Source organism: Coenobita brevimanus, chromosome 86 (genome assembly GCF_032717465.1).
Source record: "Coenobita brevimanus isolate Jiangsu-jjx chromosome 86, ASM3271746v2, whole genome shotgun sequence".
Lineage (NCBI taxonomy): Eukaryota > Metazoa > Arthropoda > Malacostraca > Decapoda > Coenobitidae > Coenobita > Coenobita brevimanus.
Genome location: NC_137039.1, coordinates 6935819 through 6946656, shown reverse-complemented (window position 1 = coordinate 6946656; position 10838 = coordinate 6935819). Strand labels below are relative to the sequence as shown.

The following is a 10838-nucleotide window of genomic DNA, read 5'->3' as shown; positions in this document are numbered from 1 at the left end:
AGAAAGAACCTCTGCCAGTCTCGAGTACAATCTCACTGCCTCTGGACCCATCCCACCTGATGTTGTGAACACAAAGGGAGTGAATCGACCGTGGTCCACATGTTGGATCCTCTCTTGATAGTTTCTGCTTTTTTCTCGTTCATTCCTTTTGTGTGCAGCTTCGAGAGACAGTTCACGATGACATGCTGCCATGGGATCAAATATCCGGATGTCGAAGAACGCCGTCTGCCCACGTGCCCAGAAACTTCGAGCACTGACATCCACTCTTGCATCATTTGATGTGTTTGCTGTTCTGTGGGTGAAGTGCTCGCCGTCCAGGGGTAGCAGTGCTGGCTCAATCGTAACATCATGGCATATTTCCTGCAGCATTTTGGCAGTGAGGTTGCCTACTTCATCGTGTCGGATGCAAACAAAGCCTCCCTTCTTGCATACCATTGCATGGTTTGCATCAAAGGCAGTGCCACAGGCACAATGTTGAGTTAGGTTCTCTATTGGCCATCCATATCTCAAGGCTATGGCGTCGATAAATTCTTGTTTGTTGAAGTGGAAGCCTTTTGCCTTGAGAGGCAGGGTTGTCAGCCAGTTCGATGTCCCAACCTCCTGTGCAATTTCAACTCTTCTGCACTGGTCTGGTGTTAGATGTTCGATTATGTGCTGCAACTGGTCCTTTTGTTTTGCTTTTCGCTCCTTGCGTATCTGTGTCTTTATATCTTTCTGCCTTTGGTGGTCGATTTCACTCGTCTCAACCTGGGCACAAAAATTCTGTGGCAAGGATTCGGTGAGCCTAAATGAATTTCTGTTTTCGTAGCTTGCCACGGCTGCTAGATTTATAATGCCAAGGCCTCCCATCCTGGGTGGTAGTGCTAGAAGGTCCCTCTCTTCTGGTGTGGAGATGTGGCCACTGGTTAGAGATAGGAGGAATGAATCCCTGATTGCATCCTCCGGTGGTTGTAGCAGCAACTCGATGTCTGGTATGGTCCTCATCACGAAGGTCCACCTGTGGTTTACACCATAGGTAAATGCACTGTATGCTGCATGGGGTTCTGTTTTTGCGTGGCTGGATAGTGTATGAATTTCTTCTACCCATGTCTTTACGTCATCATTAACATATTTGTCTTTGAATTCCTTGGTTCCAATCACAGCCCCTAGATGCCTCTGACCTTCCTTGGTCACTATCACGTTTGTGCCTCTAAATGCTTCCTGTGCATCTTGATAGTAAGCTGGTTTCACGATCAAGTTGGACTTACTTGCATTAGGGTAGTAACCTACTTCAGGGCCATGAGATGTTACAAAGTCCCACCAATTCCTCACATCCTCAACCTTGCCAGCACCCGTGAGATCATCTGCATAGGCCGCCTGTTTTACAATGGTGGCCTCGTATTGGATCTGTTGTTGCAGCACTGTCATCGCCAGGGCGTACATAGCCATGGCAACGGGGTACCCCTGGGTAGTTCCTTCTGTGGACTGGATTACACCGACATCGTGAGCAGCTGTCTTACCCACAATGTAGAGGTCTGCTGGTTCTTTGTAGGTGTTTTCCACATATTGGGCAAATGCTGGGCATTTAACCTTGATATTGTGAAGCATTGCCTCCCGGTTGATGGAATTAAATGCATTTGAGGCATTAACTAATAATACTGCCTGACAGTCCTCTTTCCCAAATATTTTCCTCATGGAGTGAACTGCTGCCTCACCTCCTGCCTGCTGGACTGCACACACTTGGAGGTTGCCAACTGCCTGCTTCACATCATCTTTCACCACCTCCATGATGCATTTTCCTATAATCCGTCTTAAGACTTCACTCACCCCGATTGGCCTGCATCCAGGATTCTTATCAAGGGGGATTAGTCTGCAAGCCGTCAGTGCTTCTATGTTACTGCACTAACTTGAAGCCAGCTTCCTCGCCAGTGTTGCAATGGTGTTACACAGGTCTGTTGCTGCCTCCCCAAACTTGATGTTACTGAGGATTACTCGCCAAGATTTTGCATCAAGGCCTGATGGTCCTGCCCCTCCCTGTGTGTGCATTGCCTTCCGCCACACCATATCTCCAGTTATCCTGTCATATATGATGGGACTGGGAGGAGTGTAGTTGCCGTCAAGCTTTGACTGGGCACTTGCTTGTCGTGCAGTCGGGTGTTTTTCTTTTAGTTGTTGCATTGTTTCATCTGTCAGGTCAAGTACTCCGTTTGATGATTCAACTGACAGGGATCTTGTTGCCATCGAGAACTTCCCCTGTCACATCTTGCTGCCAAAAATCCTTGCCACATCGTTGATATTCTGATTTCTTCTGCCTCGGTTGTTTATTCTCATCTGCAAGGCCCTTGTTTCCTCAAGTAGATTGTCGATTTCACCTCTTTTCCATGTTTCAACCCGCCTTTGGATGGCGTTAGTATTTTCTGCAATGCTAGCTCTTGGGCGGGTCTTGTTGAGGAAGAGATGTGGTATTAATGCAAGGACCTTAAGAGAGAATGAGGCAATGGGTGAGTTATTGTTGTAGTTGGCTATCAGGCGAGTGATTTCCTTGATCATGTCAGTTGTAGCATTGCATTTGGGAGGTTCAAAAAGGTTACTTGAGGACCAGCCAACTATTTCATTATATGTGGTGTTCACCCAGGTTACTGCATTTTCTCGGGAGTTGCCCATCCAGTATGTGGGACGACCTTCTCGCACAGACCTGTGAGGCTGTTCTGCTTCCTCGTTGTTTGTGTCACTAACGTTCTGGGGACGTATAATACCTGCATGATTCCCTCTTTCATGCACTCCTCTATGGTGGTCTTCATCCTGAGTTTCATTTCTATTATAAACTTCATGATGTTCCTCACCCCCAACTTCACTACCATTCACTTCCCCATGGTGATTTAACCCACCCAGCGCTTCCACATCTCTCGCATCTTGGCGTCCATCCCTATCCCTCGCTTCACCACGGAGTCTTTCACCACCACGCATGTCCGTGTGATCGTGCATATTGTCAGTGACCGCCCCATCAATTTCCATGTCACCAATCTGTCGCCCGCCATGTTGGAAGCGGTCAAGTGCCGCTTCTGGTGGGCTGTGATTCCCTAACACATTCATACAGAAAGGTCCCATCCTACAGTATGTACACGGTGACCTATTTGTTGCACATGAGCACCTGATACACTTATGCTGCCTACTGGAGCACTGACAACAATACTGTGGCTTGGTCATGGTGTTAAAGTTTTTATACTGTAGTACAGTATTAATAATAATAAGTATGGCTACTTTTTCTAGTACATTTAAATGAAAATTAAATATAATGTTACTAGAACTACTGTTTTACTATACGAATTTTAAATTTATATTTCATATAAATGAAGAATGTGCTTGTTTTACTTCTATTTTTGTAGATAATATGATTAAGTTATGAAGCAGTTTGCTCGTTTTTCTCTAGTTTTGCATATCAGTTAATATCTAATTGTTCTGTCTTATACTAATAATCGACTGAACTGATAATGTTATGTATTTAAAGTTTGATATGAAGTAAAACAACGCTTCTTTGTTCAAGGGTTAAGTACTGTAGGTGGCCAATGGGTGTGGTGCAATAAAGTGGAGCCTTGTTTATTGGTAATGGGTCTTCAGGCGTTAAGGTGTAGGGGTGAGGGTGGTGTGTGGTGTAGCGGCAGTGTGTGTGTGTGTGTGTGTGTGTGTGTGTGTGTGTGTGTGTGTGTGTGTGTGTGTGTAGTTTAGTGGCATGACTGGCCCGGACATATGGTATAAGGAGTGCAGGCAGTGGTGTGTGGTGTTGAGACAGTGTGTGTGTGTGTGTGTGTGTGTGTGTGTGTGTGTGTAGTTTAGTGGTATTGGGTCTTCGGACGCTATGGTATAGGGGTGAGTGTGGTGTGGTGTGTGGTGTTGAGACAGTGTGTGTGTGTGTGTGTGTGTGTGTGTGTGTGTGTGTGTGTGTGTGTGTGTTGGTGTTGTGACATGTGATGTGTGGTTGTGGTGTGTTGTGGGGGTAAGATAGAGGCACCTTAGTTTACTAAGGCACATTGGCATTAACAAGGTTTGTTTAGTATTTCTTTTGAATACAAGAGAGAATTTTGAGAGGGTTGAGTAAGTAGTTCTAGTTTGTAATTTTATGGAATTTACATTAGTCCTATTATATAGATATTATATTAAAAATATCCTTATTACTATTGTATTTAATAATAGTAGTGTATTTAAGACTAGGGTACTATGCTTAAATTTGTTATTTAATTTAAGTTATATTTATTAATTTTATATATTAAAATTAAAGATTTAATTATTACTGTGCCATTTATTATTATATTATAGACTTATCTACTGTGATTGGTTATATATTTATATGATGAGATTCTATGTATAATATGTTTTATAGTTATTTAAGAACAGTCATTGTGTGTGTGTCTGTATGTGTGATGTGTTTACATTACAGTGTCATCTAAGGTGTGTGTAAGATTCCCTACCTAAATGTTTTTGTATGCCACACTTCTATACCACCTGGCTATGCTGGTGGTGTGTATGTAGGTGATTGTTGTATAGTTAGTGGTAGTTGTTGTTATATTTAGTGTTTGATACAGTGTTTATAAATCGTATTATTAGGTGGTGTGTATGCTAGTGATCAGTGGGTGATATTCAGTGTGTGGTAACAGCTGATGTGCTAGGGAAAGGAAGTTAGTGCTCCAAGGATAATGGAGTGAGCAAGAGGTGTATGACAGGCATACCACGTCCCATTGTTATTTGTGGACAAAGTTAATAACTGAAAAATAGGCTTCAGAGAGGTACTTATTTTGTAAGTGAGGGTGGCGATACTTATATTGTGGGTGTGTGGGGCAGCGCACATGTGGTGGCGGGGTCCCGGGTGGCTGATGATATAATGTATGGTGTTGACACCAGTCCAGATAACCCTCTCAGGTCAGCACCTCGCTCGCTAACGGTCCCTGCACACACACACACACACACACACACACACCCTTCCTCCCCCTCACACCGTAGTTTTCACAATTTTTCACGTTTTCCAAGCTATATATAGCTGATATTTAAGATTTTCTTTCACATATGCATCAGTGTCCACTTTATGCTGGAGTGGGTATCAATTTCTAAGAGCCCACAATCATTTTTACTATGATTTCGAGACGATAACACGGAGCGCCTGGCACACGTCCTTTCTCTCCACCACCCAGAACAATACTACTACTACTACTACTACTACTACTACTACTACTACTACTACTACTCCTGCTGCTGCTGCTGCTGCTGCTGCTGCTGCTACTACTACTACTACTACTACTAATAATAATAATAATAATAATAATGATAATAATAATAATAATAGTAATAGTAATAATAATAATAATAATAATAATAATAATAATAATAATAATAATATAGTACAGGTCACTACACAAAGATCTTTAACATTTTAACTACCTTTTCCCAGTGACAGAAAAATAAGAGTAATCAAACAGGGAAGCGTCAATAAAGTTTGCTAAAAAGCAGAAAATAAAAGTGGTTCTTGCTTTGAACACCACGAATTGCGACCATAAAATTAAACTAGATGTTGGAGAAGAGGACCGTATGAGGGTGTATCAGTGCTGACGTTAACATACGGGTGTGATGCTGTGGTATAGAACATGTACCAGAAGCCATAAGTAGTGGCAATGTTACTACTGAACATGGCAGCACGGTGTTTGGCTGGACGGTCTGGTTACATAGAGAATGGACATCAATTGGTTGATGAAAGTGGTATTTACGAGAGAAATTGGGAGTTAGATGGAGAATTGCAGATCCAAGAAGATGCCTGTATACAATAGATCCATAAATGAAAAATCTGCATAGAAACGTTGATGGAACAAAAGAAATCACCTCTTTAGTCCAGTGACCATTTGTTATTGTGTTGTTGCGACGACCAGACGATTTCATTCAACTCAGTAGATATTTATTAGTGAAGGAATAAATGAAGGAGATATATTAAAGGCGCTTAATGGTAGTATTAAGTAAATTATCTGTATATCTATATCTATCTACCTATCTATCTATCTATCTATCTATATATATATATATATATATATATATATATATATATATATATATATATATATATATATATACTGTATATATATAAAGTCATCGAAGCCAAGTAGTTAGCGATGGAAAAAGCTGGAGATGAATTATATACAACAATGGAATGAGATGGCAGTGGTTGAAGCCCTGTATAACCTTGGTAGTCAATGAACAGGTTCTGCTCTACACAAGTTGTGAGGGCAACTTTACACCACCACAAACAATAAACACATTTGAGATTTTATAGTCAGGGTAAAAACATGATTTTATTCCACACACACACACACACACACACACACACACACACACACACACACACACACACAGTTTGGGAAAGTACATGATAGGACATAATATTATCAGATTTTTTCCTTTGCTTTGTTAGAGGTATCTGGAGACGATTTTATATACCTTAGGAGAGGCATGGAGTAGATCTTGCATTAATTAACCTTTACACTGCCAGATTTCCCAGCTAAAGTAGAGAGACAAAACTATTATAAGGAAAAATGTAATAAAATACGTTGTCTCAGCCAATCCATCCATGAGCACTTCTACCATAACATTTTCCTCATTTATTGTACGCCTGTAAGTGTGATAGGAGTGAGAGTTCTCAGTGTGTAATAAGGTAGGAGATACACGTAATCAAAATACTATAATGACACAGGTGGCAGGTGGTTCCATTACACAGGTGACGGTCGGTTTCGTTACACACGTGACAGGTGGTATCAGTACACACATGACAGGTGGTTTTACTTTGTTGTTTATCGTGTTTTTTTAACAATATTTCTGAATGAATTGCTTACTTCACAAGTGACCTTTTTTTTTCATGCCGTTCTGGTTAAATTGTTGGCCATGTGTAACTATGAGGAGTTACTGGAGAATATGTTCATAGGTTCATTGTTACCTACTCGAAAGTTATGTTTGACCCCTCGTTGGTTGGTTGGTTTGTCTGTCCGTCTGTCTGTCTGTTAGCAGGATTATTCTAAAAGTTATGAACGGATTTTGATGAAATTTTGAGGAAGGATGGGCCATGGGCCAAGAAAAAAATGAAACGAAAACCTGTCTCAGATCTGCATCCTATAACATGCCTCATCACATCGGGGGGGGGTTACCCCCCAGTTAGCAGTAAGGGGGTCATTGTCACATGGATCTGACCTAGAATCTCAAATGGGCATAAAATCGTGAATTTTCACCCGATTTACTCCACATTTGATATATGACATCTTTGGCTAGATATCCTGCTGTGTTTATACGTCAGCACTAAAATGACTGTCTGTGATGGGTTTGCTGTGCCTTGGCACAGCTTCTTTTTATTATTACCTTCGCCAAAGCGATTACAATATGTTTTTGACGAGGGTGGTTTGCTTGCCTGTTTGTTTGTCGGTCTGTGTGTTAGCTACTTTACTCAAAAAGTTATGAACGGATTTTGAGGAAATATTCTGGAAAGCCGAGCCATCGGCCAAGGAAGAAATGATTAAAGTTTAGGGCAGATCCAGATCCGGATCCGGAGTATCCCGCACAATCTCTCCAAAAGTTCTTCATGAATTTCAGTGTAATTTTGTGGACAGGCGGGCCACGTACCAAGAAAGAATTGGTTAAATTTTGGGGAGGATCCGGATCCGGATTCTTTGGCAATGACACTGGCGCAGGTATGTGCTCTTTCAGTGCATTCTACTTATGATGATGATGATGATGATAATGATGATTACTTGCATTATTATTATTATTATTATTATTATTATTATTATTATTATCATTATTATTTTTATTACTACTACTACAACTGCTACTACTAGTACCACTACTAGTACTATTAGTAGCCTACCTCCACCAAGGAGGTTATGTTTTACCCCACGTTGGTTTGTTTGTCTGTCAGCAGGATTACTCAAAAAGTTACGAACTGATTTTGACGAACTTTTGTGGAAGGGTGGGCCATGCGCCAAGGAATAAGTTTTTTAATTTTGGGTCGGATCCGGATCCGGATGTGGAGTATCCCGCACAGTATCTCCAAAAGTTTTCAATGAATTTCACTGAAATCTTGTGGACTGGTGCGCCATTGACCAAGAAAGAATTGGTTAAATTTTGGGACAGATCCGGACCCGAATCCTTCATCCACGGACTCGAATCCACGATGACTCAAACGGTTATGAACCGATTTTAATGAAATTTTGTGGAATCGTGGGCCATGGGCCATGGAGGAAATGTTTAAACTCTCGGCCAAACCTGGATCCGGATCAAGTGTCCCGCACAATATCTCCAGAAGTTCTCAGTGAAATTCAGTGAAGTTTTGTGGAATGGTGGGCCATGGACCAAGAAAGAAGGGGTTAATTTTGGGGGGATCTGGATCCAGATCCGGATCCTGTGTCCACGGATCAGTGTCCGGATCCTAGAGTGGCATCGGCGGAGGTATGTGCTGCATGTCTGAGTGTCTTCTAGTTTCAAAATGTAGAGAGGGAAGGTTGTAAAGATGGTTTTTTGATACTTGATGAATAGGAGTAAGAGACTTGGTGAAGGAACAAAATCCTGAGGAACATGAGTGCTGTAGAATATCTGTGACACTACTAATATTGTCCTCGTTAGTATTATTACCTCCGCCAAACTGCTTGTGTTTTGGCCGACTTTGGTTTGTTTACCAGTTTGTTTGTCTGTCTGGTAGCTACTTTACTCAAAAAGTTATGAACGGATTTTTGTGAAACTTTGTGGAAGGGCGGGCCATAGGTCAAGGAAAAAAAGATTAAATTGTAGGGCAGATCCGGATCCGAATCCGGAGTATCCCGCACAGTATCTCCAAATGTTCGCAGTGAATTTCAATGTAATTTTGTGGAGAGGTGGGCGATGGACCAAGAAAGAATTTATCAAATTTTGGCGCAGATCCGTAGTGTCGCGCACAGTATCTCCAAAAGTTCTCAATTAATTTCACTGATTTTTTTTTAAATGATGCGCAGTGGAACAAAATAGAATTGTTTAACCCTGGAAATCTGGGGCTGGATAAATGCTCCCAACTCCAATTTTGATTTGCGCTGCACAGTTTTGTGAGGGGGGTAGGGGGGTCATGTTCCCAGTACCTTCATGCCCTGTGATGATGGCGTAGGGGAAGGAATCCATCTTGCCCTCCATGTATTGGTGTTCCTAACATTATGGATTTTGGAATATATTTTCCAGCCCCAATGGATTGTGTATGGATGTTGCAGTCATCAACTCGTGGATTAGCTACAGTGAAAACTGGATTCGGACCCATACCCAGACCTACATCAGACGCAAGTACATGTCTGAGTTGGCTCTGACCCTGATAAAGCCTTGCGCACAAACAGGCTCAGCCACCCCTTCCTGTCTGCCAGCCTGCTAATACACATTGGGGGCATCACCCCCCCCCCCTTCATTAATAGAACAATGTGGAGACCTTTCTGTCACGGCCATCCCCCGGTTGGGAGCTCCGTGGCAGAGCAAGGCGCCGTAGATAAGAAGCACACCATATATAAACATTTATGGCGGTAAACAATCGTATATACTGTAGGGTCGAACTGGAGACACCTTTGTTAGAGTCTCAGGCCGCTCTACCTTACTGCCCTTTGGCGGTAAACAATAAATCCATAAATTACTTTCCACAAATATTCATACAGAAAAATAACCTCCTCTTTTCGGTTGTCTATCCCAGTTGGAAATGGTCCCAAATGGTCCAGGGGGAGTCCAGCTACTGCTCCAGGAACCCAGGGACGCGTTGTGGGCGTCGCCAGGCCAGCTGCTCCTCGCATGTCTACACCATTACTTTTTTAGTTAGCATATATATAAAAAAAAAAAAAAATCTGTTTTTACGTTTTATCTTTGAGCCCTCCCTGAACCATTGCATTGTCTTCTTTTTCTTTCTTAGTATTAGTTTTGTAGGCTAAGGATTCTAGTTCATCACCATGTCCCTTTTTTTCAATAAAAAGAAATAATAAGTATTTTTTATTAATATTATAAAATCGGAAACATATTAGCCAGCCCCAGTGGACACAAACTATTATCCAGCCCCAGTGGTCTAGGGTTAAATGTGGGGATGGGTCTGGATCCGGATCCATTATCCACGGATCCGGATCTGATTTCTCAAAAAGTTAGATTTTGATGAGATTTTGTGGGAGGGTGGGCCATGGGCCATGGAAGAAATTATTAAATTCGGGGGCGGATCCGGAGCTGGAGCCGGAGTATCCCGCACAATATTTCTAAAAGTTCTATATGAATTTCAATTTAAATTTTGTGGAAGGGTGGGCCATGGAGCAAGAAAAAATTGATTAATTTTTGGGGTAGATCTAGATCCTATATCCACGGATCTGGACCCGTATTCTTTTTAATGGCAAGGGCATTTTCGGAGGTATTCGCTGTTTCAGTGCTTTCTAGTTATCATTATTACTACTCATAGTTAGAGTCGGCCGATCAATAACACTTCCACCAGCTTCTGCGCCTCATTCCCTCCTCCTACTCCCACACACCTTAATTCTCTCTTATCACCCATTTTCTCGACTAAACATCTCATTCTTGAAGATATACTCTTCTTACTAATAATTTCCGACGTATTGGCACATCTGACACTGCCAATTACTCCTGTAATTGGCTGAGTGGTAAGATAAGGCTGGTGCATTCAGGAACGTATTTCTTAAGGTAATGAAGTTAATAAACATGTGCTGGCGTGGCGTGAATCATTTGCCTGCAGTATGCGTGTGGAAGGAAGAACACATGTTTAAGTGTACGAAGAAGAAGCCTGCAAGCTGGTGTTTGACATGCTTGGATACACATTACATAAGAACCAACCGTTCGCCCAC

At 41.9% G+C, this 10838-nt stretch overlaps 1 protein-coding gene across 1 annotated transcript in view; it reads right to left on the bottom strand.

Moving 5' to 3' along the window:
- Positions 1–2643, bottom strand: part of LOC145410557 (uncharacterized) — a 2832-nt gene extending 189 nt beyond the window's left edge. The window contains 1 exon segment of the mRNA XM_080280676.1: positions 1–2643. This exon segment is cut by the window's left edge and continues 189 nt beyond it. Coding sequence (XP_080136802.1) covers positions 1–2643 — 2643 coding nt within the window.
- Positions 2644–10838: the final 8195 nt, after the last annotated feature.